The following is a 15,052-nucleotide window of genomic DNA, read 5'->3' as shown; positions in this document are numbered from 1 at the left end:
CTGCATTTCATAATTTAAACTGGCCAACAGGAATCTGCTCTTCTGCTAAGACAAACGACCCCCCAATCTTCCTTTCAATTCTTAATGATTGAGACATTTAACAATCTTGGAGAGCCATGGGCCTCTGGCTTGTGGAACCAGTAATATTGTCTTGTTGAACTGCAAATTCTCAGTCTGCTTTTTTACCATCTGACTAGCAGCCTCACAGAAAAGGAGCACTGGCCCAAGTTGGACACCTGAACCCATCTACATTCCTTCTGCTGGAAATTTCCTACCACTGCCTATAAGACTGATTCACCTTTGCATGCCTATCTCATTGTGCCAAGTCACCACCACTGGAAACTGAATTATCCAGCATTGGTTTTCAACTTGCAAAACTCCGTGAAGGAATATCTCACTGGACTTTGACATGGACTATGGAACCCATGTGAAACAATATTTATTTTCTCTGTGGTCTCTGCGCTGTAAATCTTTCTTCTCTCTATCCCTCTCTTTTATTGTATGAGTACAACAGAGGCAATTTTGTGACCCTCCTGTGTTTTGAGTGTGTGCAAGTAAAGTAACCCTTTAAGTTCAGCCTATCTCTTGTTTGCTGTGGGGTTATTAATAGAATATTGGAATACACTTAAACTAAGGGTTGGGAAATATGCCTCTATCATAAAAGGTGGAATCAAATTTTAAAACCCCTTTCTGTTTACCGACAGGTGGCAAGGGGAGAAATTGGTGCTGTTTAAATTAGCCCCGCTCCTGTCTGTAATACTATCAAAAGATTGAGGCCCAGTTTCCTGCCTTCATTCTCTGCACTGCTGAGCTGTTATGGAATAGAAGGAGGGACAGGAGTACTGACCTGTTCTTTCACACACTCTACTGATCTGAACAAATAACGAACACCATTTTTCTATTTATCTTGATAATTTATCATTTTAATAATTACTCTTTTTTGCCTCCCCCGCCACAGATTATTTTGAATTCTATGCACAAATACCAACCGAGACTCCACATCGTAAAAGCAGACGAAAATAATGCGTTTGGTTCAAAAAACACTGCCTTTTCCACCCATGTATTCACAGAGACGACATTCATTTCAGTCACATCATATCAGAATCACAAGGTAAGACATTTCTCGTCTCCTCTTAATGTTCCCCTTTGGAAACAATTCGTAGATCTGTTACTGGCCGTTTCATCTAACCTCGGGGAGGAGTGTTCTGGGGAGTTGTTCCAGCTTCTAATAATATTTTGGCTTCCGTTATTTGCAGTTGGAAGATTGGATTGGAATCAAAATGAGAACTATGATTAGTAACCAAAACTGTGACCTGAACCACAGAGTGAAGGCTGGGGAGCTGGCGTAAGAAATAAACAACATGAGATCAGAGCTGAAGTCGATAAGAGATAAAGTTCAACACAAATAAATGTGAGGTCATACATTTTGGTAGGAAGACTAGGAAGGCCATTTAATACTTGGAAGGTGAGGCTCTAGGTGGAGGTAGAGGGACAAAAGGATCTTGGAGTATACACAAATCACTAAACGTTACGCCACAGGTTAACAAGATCATTTTTAAAAAGCAAACCAAGCCTTAGACCTTATTTCTAGAGGGATAGAATTGAAAAGTAGGAAAGTTATGCTATACCTGTATCGAACATTGATTAGGCTGTAAACACTGAAGAGTGCTGCTGAATACAATTTTTGTTGCCATATTATAAACAGAATATAGAGGCACTGGGGAGGGTGCAGACAAGATTTGCAAGGATAATACCAGAAATGTGTAGGTACACCAATCAGCAAAGGACTGACAGGCTGGGTCTCCCTTCTCTTGATAAAAGAGAACCAATGGTGTGATATAATAGCGGCCTTTAAAATTATGAAGGGTTTCAATAATGTATACAGAGAAAATATTTCCACTTATGGAGAGGAGCATAACTAAATACCATCAATATAAGGTAGACTCCAAGAAATCCAACATGGAATTCAGAAGAAATTTCGTTACCCAAAGAGTGGAACTTGCTGCCACAGAGAGTGCTTAAAACAAGTAGTGTAGATACAGTTATGGGGGAGCTGGATAATCACATATGGGAGGAGGGAATAGACGGTTACGATGATGGATTTAGATCAACAAAGATGGGAGCAGAGACAAGCAGACCATAAAATGCCAACATGAACCTGCTGGACTGGGTGGTCTGTGCCATATACCCTTTGAGATTGTGCCAACCCTGTGTGATGGAATTTGCACAGCCTCTGAGGCTATAATATTTATTTAATTACTGTCATAATGATGGATCATAGCCCTGAATAAAGTACAGACATATTGAGCTTTTAAATAAGACTTTTTTTTTTTAAAAGGTCATTGTTATAACCTGCCTACTTACCATTGGCTGGGGACTAATGACAATCCCATAATCCTGTGGGAGTAAGAGCTTCCCCAATGAGGGGGGTGGAGATATCATTAGTAAACTCCTAGTATAAATAAAGCTGGCCAGTTTAGGAACCAGCAGGAAGGAGTGTGCAGCAAGGGAAGTTGTTGCTGCTGTTATATATATATGTTATTGTAAATAAATGTTATTACTTTGTATCCTTAAAACTCGTGCTGGATTCTTCGTGGCCCTCACAAAACTGGCGACGAAGGTTAAAGTGAATAGCTGTCTACACTGCTGAAGCCACCTCCCTGGATTTTTGTTGGATACAGGTTGGAAGTTGTTTTCTATGATACCATGCCTCTGTACGGACGTTTGGATGTTTTTGATGCTGCGCTGGAAAGCTGGAACCAGTACACACAACGGATGCGTTACTATTTCCGGGCAAACAATATCACCGAAAACGAGCGCCAGGTGGTCATATTGCTCACCGCCCGCGCCCCGCATACGTTTGGGGTGATTAGGAGCCTTACGTACCCAGCTGCGCCGAACACCAAAACGTTTGATGAACTTGTGAATATAGTGGGGCAACATTTTAACCCAACCCCGTCCACGATAGTCCAGCGTTACCGGTTTAATACCGCTGAGAGGACCCCTGGAGAATCCCTTGCCGATTTTCTATCCAGGCTACGCAGGATTGCGGAGTACTGTGACTATGGTGAGACCTTGTCAGAAATGTTACGCGACCGTTTGGTTTGCGGTATTAACAATGCGGCCACCCAGAGAAAGTTGTTAGCTGAGCCAACATTGACTTTTCAACAGGCCATTCAAATAGTATTGTCCCGAGAGAGCGCAGAACGAGGAGTGCAGGAGCTACAGGGAATGGAAGTGCATGCCTTGGGGCGCAACCCCTTCCGTCCGAAAACGTCCCCCCGCACTCCTGCGGTACCTTGGGCGAGGCAACGTCCGGAACGACGCCAGTGACCGTCGGACATTCCTCCCCGAAGGGAGCCTTCTCCAGAACCAATGGATGAGGAGCCATGTCCGTGTTAGACTTGTAGGCGCCGACCCCGTCGCGGACGGCGGTCCTGGGGGTGCCAGAGGCGCCGTCGTTCCGACCGAAACTGGGACCAGCCCAGGGGCCGTAACTGGGACCAGCCCAGGGGCCGTACCTTCCATGTGGATGAACCTGCGGCGACTACTCCTGAGGCCGTGAAGACGGAGGACGACTGCCTGCAGTTGCATTGTGTGGCAGCTCCCCGTGAATACGGCTTCCCGACTCGACCGATATCCAATGCCTCGCATAGAGGATCTCTACGCGAAGCTTGCAGGTGGACTCTCGTTCACAAAATTAGATATGAGTCACGCCTACCTGCAGTTGGAGCTGGACCCTGCCTCCCGACCATATGTAACGATTAATACACACCGGGGCCTGTATGAATATACACGGTTGCCCTTTGGAGTATCCTCTGCCTGTGCAATTTTTCAACGTGTTATGGAGGGCATTTTGAGAGGTTTACCACGTGTTGCTGTCTACTTAGATGACGTTTCGATTCCAGGGAGCAGGAACATTTGGAAAATCTGGAGGCTGTCCTTAGACGCCTTTCGGAGGCTGGAGTCCGTTTACGTCGCACAAAGTGCGTATTTCAGGCAAAGGAAGTAGTCTATCTAGGTTATCGGGTGGACCGCGAAGGTTTGCACCCCGTCGCAGAGAAGGTGCGTGCAATTCAACAGGCCCCCGCCCCGACTGACACTTCGCATCTTCGTTCTTTTCTCGGTCTCGTAAACTATTACGGGAAGTTCCTCACCAATCTGGCAACTACGCTGGCCCCTTTGCACCTTCTGCTAAAGAAAAAAAATCACACCTGGGTTTGGGGTCAGCCGCAAGAAACCGCTTTCCGGCAGGTAAAGCAACAATTGTCGTTGTCTGGGTTACTAACCCACTATGATCCTGGAAAGCCTTTGCTCGTCACATGTGATGCATCCCCGTATGGTATTGGGGCCGTCCTGTCCCACAAGATGGAGGACGGGGCCGAGCGACCGATAGCTTTCGCCTCCCGCACATTGACTGCAGCGGAGAAAAAGTACGCGCAGATCGAGAAGGAGGGCCTGGCAGTGGTTTTTGCGGTGAAACGCTTTCACCAGTACGTGTATGGCCGCCATTTCACTATCGTGACTGATCATAAGCCTCTGCTGGGACTTTTCAGAGAGGATAAGCCAATACCGCCCATTGCTTCCGCACGGGCTTTGTTGCTTGCTGCATACGAGTATTCTCTGGAGCACAAACCAGGTATGAAGATAGCAAATGCCGACGCACTGAGCCGATTGCCTTTATCGACCGGTCCCATGTCGACCCCCACAACCGGTGAGGTGGTTGCAACCCTAAATTTTATGGACACCTTGTCTGTCACGGCATCACAGATCCGTGAGTGGACCCAGACGGAGTCCTGTCAAAGGTTCGGCACATAGTCCTGTATGGTGGGCAGCATAGACAGCTCCCAGGCGAGTTGCGGGCATTTTCCTCCAAGCTGTCAGAATTCAGCGTGGAAGACGGCATCCTCTTGTGGGGGACGCGTGTGATTGTCCCGGAAAAAGGCCAGGAGCTGATACTAACAGACTTGCACAATGGGCATCCAGGTGTGACCAAAATGAAAATGTTGGCCCTGAGTTATGTCTGGTGGCCAGGCCTCGACACCGACATTGAGAAGGTTACTGCTCCATTTGCCAGGAGCATCAGAAGCTTCCGCCGGACGCGCCCCTACATCACTGGGAATGGCCAGGATGGCCTTGGGCACGCTTGCATGCAGATTTCGCAGGCCCTTTTCAAGGATCCATGTTCCTTCTATTAATTGACGCCCAGTCTAGATGGCTAGAGGTGCATAAGATGCAGGGGACAACGTCCTGCGCAACAATTGAAAAGATGCGTTTGTCGTTTAGTACGCATGGCCTCCCCGAGGTGCTGGTCACGGATAACGGCACTCCATTCACGAGTGAGGAGTTTGCGAGGTTCACGAAGATGAACGGCATACGCCATATCCGCACTGCCCCTTACCACCTGGCTTAAAATGGGTTGGCAGAGCGCGCAGTGCAGACATTCAAAAGAGGCCTAAAGAAGCAGTCTTCCGGATCAATGGACACAAGACTGGCTCGCTTTTTGTTTACGTATAGGACCACCCCCCATGCGGTGACTGGGTAGCTCCCGCAGAACTCCTAATGGGCCGGAGACTTCGCACCCGCCTTAGTAAGGTTTCCCGGACATTGCCGCAAAAGTACGCCGCACACAAGAACTGCAGGGACAGGGATTTTCTCGGCATTGGCCGATTCGGCAGTTTGGGCCCGGTGACCCAGTGTTCGTTCGGAATTTTGCTGGTGGTGCCCAGTGGGTTCCTGGTGTAATCTTTCGCCAAACGGGCCCTATATCTTACCAGGTGCAAGCCCAGGGTCGTCTCCAGCGCAAACATGTAGACCACGTTCGGTCCAGAAGACTATCCCCTCAAAAGATTCCCCGCCCCCAGAGCTCATTTCTACAGCCGCAGAGACCAGAGACAAGGGAAGGTAGTCCTCACAATCTTCCTCTGGTGCCTCACTCGAAGCCTGCGCAGGTCGTTACAGAACCGAATGGAGATAGAGACGCTGACATGACGGAGGCAGCAGACTCTGACTCCGAGGTGGAGACACAGGATGCATCAGAGGGGGAATCCTCGGGTCCACGGGCCGTGGATGTACAACCGTTGCGCCGTTCATCACGGAAGCGCCGGTCTCCATCTCATTACACGCCGCCTGATCCAGCGCCGCGTGCAAATGGTGTCCGGCCTGTGGCAAAACGAGTCCGACGCCCTCCTTCGCCAGGGTCTTCGGTGGATTCCTTGGACTTTGGGGGGGAGAGATGTGATAACCTGCTTACTTACCATTGGCTGGGGACTAATGACAATCCCACAATCCTGTGGGAGTATGAGCTTCCCCAATGAGGGGGGCGGAGAAACCATTAGTAAACTCCTAGCATAAATAAAGCTGGCCAGTTTAGGAACCAGCAGGAAGGAGTGTGCAGCAAGGGAAGTTGCTGCTGGTGTTATATATATGTTATTGTAAATAAATGTTATTACTTTGTATCCTTAAAACTCGTGCTGGATTCTTCGTGGCCCTCACAAAAGTCATAAAAGCCAAAACTAGCTGAGACTGAAAGGTAACAATTTGTTGGATTATACTCAGTCCTGACAGAGAGAGAATGGAATGTCACACCTTTTTTGAGACAGACATTTAAAATAAGAGATAATGCAGAAGTTTAATTGTAATCTCCTGTGGAGATAATGGCAGTTGATTACTATATCAACAGAAACTACTACCATCCTGTGAGTTATATCCTGGGCAAGTTTGTGGTTTTCCCATTCCAGGAATACACAAAAAGGGGTATAAAAGCAACTGCTGCTCTGGTCTCTGTGAGCTGGTCTGGTGTTCTAGTTCCACTGTGTTGGTGTGTGCTGTGAGGGTCATTGACTAGGTACCCCTGCTGAATGCAGATAAAATCAGGTCAGTAAAGCCACAGTTGAAACGGAAGCAGAACAACTTTCAATTAACCTGAAGAACCAAGAATCACTAAACCTACTGCTCAACTGTCAAAGTCAGCACCACTGTAATCACACAACTTAATGGTTGCAATCTATCACCATCTACATGGTGGTGCAGTGGTCAGCACTGCTACCTCATAGAACCAGGGACCCGGGTTCGATTTCAGCCTTGTCTGTATGGAGTTTGCATGTTCTCCCCATGTCTGCATGGGTTTCCTCCGGGTGCTCCGGTTTCCTCCCACTGTCCAGGAATATGCAGGTTAGGTTTTGGGATTATGGGAATAGGGTGGGGTGGGAGAGTGGACCCCTCTTTCAGAGGGTCGGTGCAGGCTTGATGGGCCAAATACACTGTAGAGATTCTATGGATTCAACTCCTCGCAGAACAATCAAGGGCTGATTCGTACACCTTCCCTCCATCATAGAGTCAGAAGTGGGGATGTTTGCGGATGACTGCACAATGTTCAGCACCATTGGTGACTCCCCAGATATTTAAGCAGTGCATGTCCAAATGCAGCTAGACCTGGATAATATCCAGGCTTGGGCTGACAAGTAGCAAGTCACATTCGCACCACATAAGTGCCAGGCAATGACCTTCTCCAACAAGAGAGGATCTAACCATCGCTGCTTAATATTCAATGGCATTACTGTTGCTCAATCCCCCACTACAAACATCCTCAGGGTTACCATTAATTAGAAAATGAACTGGACTAACCATATAGATACCGTAGCAATCCGATCAAAGGCCACAAATCCTGCGGCAGGTAACTCACATCTTGACCACCCCCCCCAAAGCCTGTCCACCACCTACAAGGCACAAGTCAGGAGTGTAATGAAATACTCTCCACTTGCCTGGATAAATGCAGCTCCAACAACACTCAAGAAGCTCGATACCATTCAGGATAAAGCAGCCCGTTTGATTGCTACCCCTTCCACAAGTGTTCAATCTCTCCACCACTGACGAACAGTAGCAGCCGTGTGTACCATTTACAAGATGCACTGCAGGAACTCACCAAGGTTCAGTAAGCAGCACCTTCCAAACCCACGACTACTACCATCTAGAAGGACAAGAGCAGCAGATACCTGGGAACCCCACCACCTGGAGATTCCCCTCCAAGCCATTCACCACCCCGACTTGGAAATATATTGCCATTCCTTCACTGGAGTTCCCTTCCTAACAGCACTGTGGGTGCACCTACACCTCGGGCACTGCAACAGTTAAAGGAAGCAGCTCACCACCACCTTCTGGAAGGCAACTAGGGATGGACAGTAAATGCTGGCCTGGCCAGAGGCCTCCACATTCCGTAAATGAATTTAAACTAAAAAGGTTTACTTTTATTTTGGACTCAATTCTCTTTTCTAACCTGTGTGTATGTGTGTTGCATTTTATTATTTTCTTTTTGTGTATCAGTAACCAACAAACTCACTCTTTCTTTAACTCAAGGAAGCCTGGTTAAATTGACATCTTTTAAAACACTTGGACTGGGAAAAGATATCCATAAGGGAAGGGATTCTTTTTACATCAACCGTGTTGCGAGCAACCGAGGGGGTTAAATAAAGAGAGGGGGAGCCAATTCATCACTCCTCGGCTGGGAGCATAACCATTCAGGGCTCTGCCGTCCGGGATCATAACAAATCTGGGGACTTTGCCCGGGTACCGGTTGGAACAGTACTCTTTCAGAAGTACAGATATGTAGGGTGTGTGTCAGAGGTGGTCCCTTTTAGCAAGGGTCAGCCGCATCGTGCTTCATACTGGATGGATAACTGTACCAGGCCCTCAACACTCACGGTGACTCGATGCAGCTGACTGTGCCACAGCTGTGTTTACACTCCAGTGACTACATTGTTTCACAGGCCAAACCAGGTAGCACCAGGGCTGGTGACCACATGTCAGGGCGAATACCGATCTCCAATCACCCCCTTTTTCAAGTGCACAAAAGAAAAGCTGCCTTGATGAATGGAGCGGAGGAAATGGTATTCCCTTACCAGTACTGAAAGCATCGCAACACAGCTGTGTGCACAGCTGTAAAATGTTTTAGCACTGCCGCAGGAGGTACTGCAGGACATTCACTGCACTCGATCTCACCTCCAATTGTCTTGACTTGTCAAGCCACCGGGAACAGACGTGCAAGAGCGAAGGAATGAGGATGGCCAAGTGCAATCTATCCCCACTGTAACCGACTCATCCACAGGTGGTTCTTGTGTGCACACCTCAGTGATTCCCTCATACACATCCACCCCGAAATGCACTCCTATATTATCCACCACACAACTAGTGTCCTTCTTGCTTGTTACCAGAGAGAGAGAGAGTAAGTATTCATCCGCACACTACAGTCTATTGTGGGAGAGACAAACAATGAAGAAACAGGGGGCAGGATTCTCCAATAATGGGGCTATGTCCCCACTCCAGAGTCAAAACGCGGGCGAATCACTCTGCACATTCCTGAAGAAAGTCCGGAGTGATTCTCCTACCTGAAGGGGGCTAGCAGGGCCCCGGAGTACTCCACGCATCTCTGCCTGTAAATACGGGGCCTTGCACTTCCGGTCAGGTGTCCGCGCATGCGCACGGCGATGGCCTCGTCGGCCGCCCCACGAAAAAGATAGGACCCCCTGAGATCGCACGTGCCTGTGGATCGGTGGCCTCCGATCGATAGCCTGGCCGTCTGTGATGCCTCCCCTGGTGAAGGATGCCCCCGCCCCCGACCAGTTCCTGACGGGTGAGACCATGAGAGACCCACGTCGTCGGGAATTCGACCAGTTACACTTGGAGAATCGCCGCGGGGTCTCTGTCAATGGCCCCCTACCCGCGCCGTGTAGACCGCGCGAGCACGATTTACAGCGATTCTCTGGGGGCAGGAGAATCGGGGGAGCAACGTCGCACTGGATTTCGGCGTCAACGCCCACACTCTGATCGCGCCCAGGAAATCTACTTGGAAAATATCAACTCGATTTGATAAAGATAACAGCTCCCATCCACAGTGTAGAACTGCCCCGGTTGGCAGGGGGCTATCGTGATACAATATAGCCAATGCTGCCTTGAACGAAACCTGCCTGGCAGAGGAGGACTAGCTAACACAGAGCACCCTACTTAAGCCCACACCTCCACCCTATCCCTGTGATGAGATCTACCATGCGTAATTAGTGAGGTCTTGCGACACTAAAACTCAGTAGAAATTTGAGTTAAACTTCTCGGATGCAAACAAGAATCTTTATTGCCTCTATTTGATTACAATTGAGAGAAACTTAAATCTATTCTCAATAAAGTCTGGCTAGCAAAAGGGCTTAAAGAGAAGTAACTTATAACAATTTAACTTTCAAAACAATACAGAAATGGTTTCTTGCTTACAGCAAAACAGCTTGCATTTATTTCAAGAGTTAGAGTGGAAAAGTGCAAATATGAAAATAAGGATAGTGAATAGTTAGATCAAAGTATAGAATGATCCTGGATAAAGATGGCCGTACGGACCATCATGTTTAAAGGAAATCTTATCAGTCTTGAGCCATCTATCTACACCTCTACGTCGTCCTAATTAGTTTGGGTTAGAATCAAATGTATTTGATTCGACGGTTAGCTGTCAATCCTTAATGTGCAACATAAGTTCTGAATGATTCATGTTTGAATATTTGTGTATGTTATGGAATGCGATTCAGTGCTATTATCAAGACTAGTTTCTACTGGTTTTCTGCTGACTTCGTTTTATCCACATTATGAACAATAGTGTTGCTATGGTGCCTGCTTCGTCCTTGATCAGATTACTGGTACAACTCATGTTTTAATGTCAAACTGTCTTTGAAAATATGTTTATTAGAACAATGGCTTTTTCATCTTTGCTTAGTAAAAATGTTGTTTTAATCTCCAATGAGTTTATGCATGTGTCAGGCTTTTTGTGTCTCTGTTGAAGCTATGTGTTTTATCATGACCTGAAGTTATGAGTGTTGAAATCCTCAATTTAAAATGGGTATTAAAACTGGGGCTAATATTTATACTAAATAGCCTTCTTTTACCTATCAGATTTATCAGGAAATAGTCGATTCCTATCACCCTGTATCCCAGTGACCCCACCTAAACTTTTGGACACTAGGGGCAATTTAGCATGGCCAATCCACCTAACCTGCACTTCTTTGGACAGTGTGGGAAACCGCAGGACCCAGAGGAAACCCACGCAGACACAGGGAAAAAGTGCAAAGTCCACACAAACTGTAACCCAAGGCCAGAATTGAACCTGGGACCCTGGAGCTGTTAGGCAGCGATGCTAACCATTGTGAGGCAGCAGTGCTAACCACTGTGCCACCGTGCCGCCCTATGTATGTGGCAATTCTATAATGACTAGTCCTGAGAATATCATGGACAGATGCTATGAGGACATGGACGGCGCTATTGCAAATACTCTTCAGGAGGACAACTTCATTGTGATGGGGTAACTTCAATGCAAGGTTAAGAACTGACTGTCAGACTTGGGACGATGAACTGGGAAATCAAGGCGTGGGGAAATGCAACAGCAATGGCATGTTTCCCGAGACTTTGCATCCACTGAAATATTTCAATCACCAACCATTTTTAGACAGAAGGCAAAGTACAAAAACACATAGATGCTCCCAAGATGGAAACACAGGTGTCAAACTGGCTTTATCACCAGCTGGCAGAGCAATGTTCTGAGCACCAGGATTATCAGAGCTGTAGACTGCTCTACAGATCACAGGATTCTCCAATGCAAGATGAAATTTACTGTCTCACCAAAAAGATCAACGTGCATGAGACCAGAAAGCTGGGTGTGTAGAAACTGCCCCACAGAACGTTCAGCCTCAAACCTGAGGAACAAATGTCATCCGAAGCAAACTACAAGTGATGATGTTAATATGAGCAAAGTATCATGGACTGCTTTTTCAAATGAGACTGATGACTATGGACTAACCATTAGCTTAAAGAAGACAAGAGATACTCCACCAACCACCATAACATTCTGACTAACCCCACCTACTGTGACCATTAATTGCACAACCCTGGGGCGAAATTCTCCGTTATCGGCGGAAACTCCGCCGATCGGCGCAAAAAACGGCGCAAATCCCACTTGCGTCACGTCATAAAAATGGGCCGATAGTCTGCGGCCCGAAATGGGCTAGCAGCGACGTAACGGGATCCGCGCTTGCGCAGTGGTTCACGCCGTGCAGCGTCATACGCGCTGCACGGCGTGACGGCTCATAAGGCCGTGCAGCTCCCCCCCACCCGACCGGAATAGCCGACCGCAACACCCGACTTGATGGCTGGCCGTCGCTCAGCCCCGAGGTTCGAGTCACGCGATGTGGAGGCGCTCCTGGATGCGGTGGAGCAGAGGAGGGACGCCCTGTATCCCGGGCACGGCCGCAGAGTTGCCCCACGCCACAGCCGGCGTCTGTGGAGGGAGGTGGCAGAGGCCGTCACCGCTGTGGCCCTAACACCACGGACAGGCACCCAGTGCCACAAGAAGGTGAACGACCTCGTCAGAGCAGGCAGGGTGAGCCTCCCCCATATCCCCCATATCCCCCATATCCCCCCTCCCCCATATCCCCCCCTCCCCCATATCCCCCCCTCCCCCATATCCCCCATATCCCCCATATCCCCCCTCCCCCATATCCCCCCCTCCCCCATATCCCCCCCTCCCCCATATCCCCCCTCCCCCATATCCCCCCTCCCCCATATCCCCCCCTCCCCCATATCCCCCATATTCCCCCCTCCCCCATATCCCCCATATCCCCCCTCCCCCATATCCCCCCTCCCCATATCCCCCATATCCCCCCTCCCCCATATCCCCCCCTCCCCCATATCCCCCCTCCCCCATATTCCCCCCTCCCCCATATCCCCCATATCCCCCCTCCCCCATATCCCCCATATCCCCCCTCCCCCATATCCCCCCTCCCCCATATCCCCCATATCCCCCCTCCCCCATATCCCCCCTCCCCCATATCCCCCATATCCCCCCTCCCCCATATCCCCCATATTCCCCCTCCCCCATATCCCCCATATCCCCCATATCCCCCCTCCCCATATCCCCCATATCCCCCCTCCCCCATATCCCCCATATCCCCCCTCCCCCATATCCCCCATATCCCCCCTCCCCCATATCCCCCATATCCCCCATATCCCCCTCCCCCATATCCCCCCTCCCCCATATCCCCCATATCCCCCCTCCCCATATCCCCCCCTCCCCCATATCCCCCATATCCCCCCTCCCCCATATCCCCCATATTCCCCCCTCCCCCATATCCCCCATATCCCCCCTCCCCATATCCCCCCATCCCCCATATCCCCCCCTCCCCCATATCCCCCCTCCCCATATCCCCCATATCCCCCCTCCCCCATATCCCCCCTCCCCCATATCCCCCCTCCCCCATATTCCCCATATCCCCCCCTCCCCCATATCCCCCCTCCCCCATATCCCCCATATCCCCCCTCCCCCATATCCCCCATATCCCCCCTCCCCCATATCCCCCATATCCCCCCTCCCCCATATTCCCCATATCCCCCCCTCCCCCATATCCCCCCTCCACCATATCCCCCATATTCCCCCCTCCCCATATCCCCCATATCCCCAAGTGAATCCAGCCCTAACCTTAACCTCTGCAATGCACGCGCAACCGATGGCGTGCATTCATATACCTGCCTAACACTGTTGCCTTTTACCCCTGCCACCACCCCCCCCCCCCCAGGAGAAGCGCGCACACAACAATAGGGAGCATGTGAGGACTGGAGGAGGGCCCGCTGATGAGAGGCCACTGACCGTACACGAGGAAAGGGCCCTGGAACTGGCTGGCGGACCTGAGGACCGGGAGGTTGCTGATGCAGAGGTCGGGGCCCCACGAGCAAGTGAGCCACCAACAGCCCGTCCCCATATCCCCCCTCCCCTATATCCCCCTCTCCCGTATCACCTGATCACTGCCTGATGTCTAACCATGCATGCTTCATTGTGTATCGCAGGACCAAACGTCCAGGCACCCATCCCCGCAGATGCAGACCGCCCGCAGGATGCCCCTCGGAGACCACGGGAGACGGAGAGACCCGAACCCTCCAGCATGCGACGCCCGCAGGATGCCCCTCGGAGACCACGGGAGACGGAGAGACCTGGAGCAACAGGGAGACGACACCCCCGTCACGTGCGGGAGCGACCACCCAGCGATGAGGGGGGCAGCCACAGGCCCCCGTCACATCCGAGCCAGGACACCACTACCCAGGACACCACTATCCAGGACACCCCTACCCGGGACACCACTACCCAGGACACCACTACCCAGGACACCCCTACCCGGGACAGCACTACCCGGGACAGCACTACCCGGGACAGCACTACCCAGGACACCCCTACCCGGGAAGACGAAAGACCGGACAGTGACTCAGAGTGGATGGGTGGAGACGAACCCCCACCCCAAAGTGCCATGGACTCAGAGTGGGACGAAGAGCACGACACAACGCCACTGCTGTCACCAACACCCTCCACCATCGCAGAAACACTCACCACGGTTGGGCACTTTAGTGATGAGGCGTCTGGTACACTCACTGGTGCGCACAACACAGCCGTCCCGGTACAGCAGGTGGAGGTAGGAGCAGCAGAGGGACCGGGCGGTCGGAGGGCAGCCCAGGCCAAGCGAACATCTGCCGCCCAGATGGATCCCGGGTTCCTGCAGTTACCACACCCACACATAGATCCGATGCAACCACCGACACGGAGACGAGCGAATAGGGTGACGGGTGGCTTGCGGCGGCTGCGGTCGCAGGTGGAGGAGTCCACCCGCGTCCAGGAGCTGGGAGTGGTCCCGGTCATGCGTGCCACCCAGGCTGACACCGCACGGGTGGCGTCCGCGGTGGAGGCAATGGGTGCGACGGTGTCAGACATGGGGAACGGTTTGCGAGGCCTGGGGCCTTCCGTGCAGGCGGCGTCTGTGGCCCAGGAAATGGCTGCCCTCTCACAGGAGGCCATGAGCCAGTGCCAGCGCCAGATGGCAGAGGCGCTCAACGCCATAGCCCAGTCTCAGCAGGCCATGGCCCAGTCTCAGCAGGCCATAGCCCAGTCTCTGCAGGCCATGGCCCAGTCTCTGCAGGCCATGGCCCAGTCTCAGCAGGCCATCGCTGAGGGCATCGGCGCCAGTGGCCATGTGCGAGCTGGCGTCGC

At 50.8% G+C, this 15,052-nt stretch overlaps 1 protein-coding gene across 1 annotated transcript in view; it reads left to right on the top strand.

The window, feature by feature from the left end:
• The window catches only part of tbx4 (T-box transcription factor 4), a 159,623-nt gene that overhangs the window by 114,101 nt on the left and 30,470 nt on the right, over positions 1–15,052 (top strand). Inside the window, exon 5 of the mRNA XM_072470230.1 lies at positions 959–1,111. Within this exon, the coding sequence (XP_072326331.1) occupies positions 959–1,111 (153 nt within the window). The remainder of the gene's footprint in view (positions 1–958; positions 1,112–15,052) is intronic.

The sequence above is a fragment of the Scyliorhinus torazame genome, chromosome 12 (assembly GCF_047496885.1).
Source record: "Scyliorhinus torazame isolate Kashiwa2021f chromosome 12, sScyTor2.1, whole genome shotgun sequence".
NCBI classification, from domain to species: Eukaryota; Metazoa; Chordata; class Chondrichthyes; order Carcharhiniformes; family Scyliorhinidae; genus Scyliorhinus; species Scyliorhinus torazame.
The sequence above is the reverse complement of the archived record's forward strand: the minus strand, read 5'-3'. Positions and strand labels throughout refer to the sequence as shown.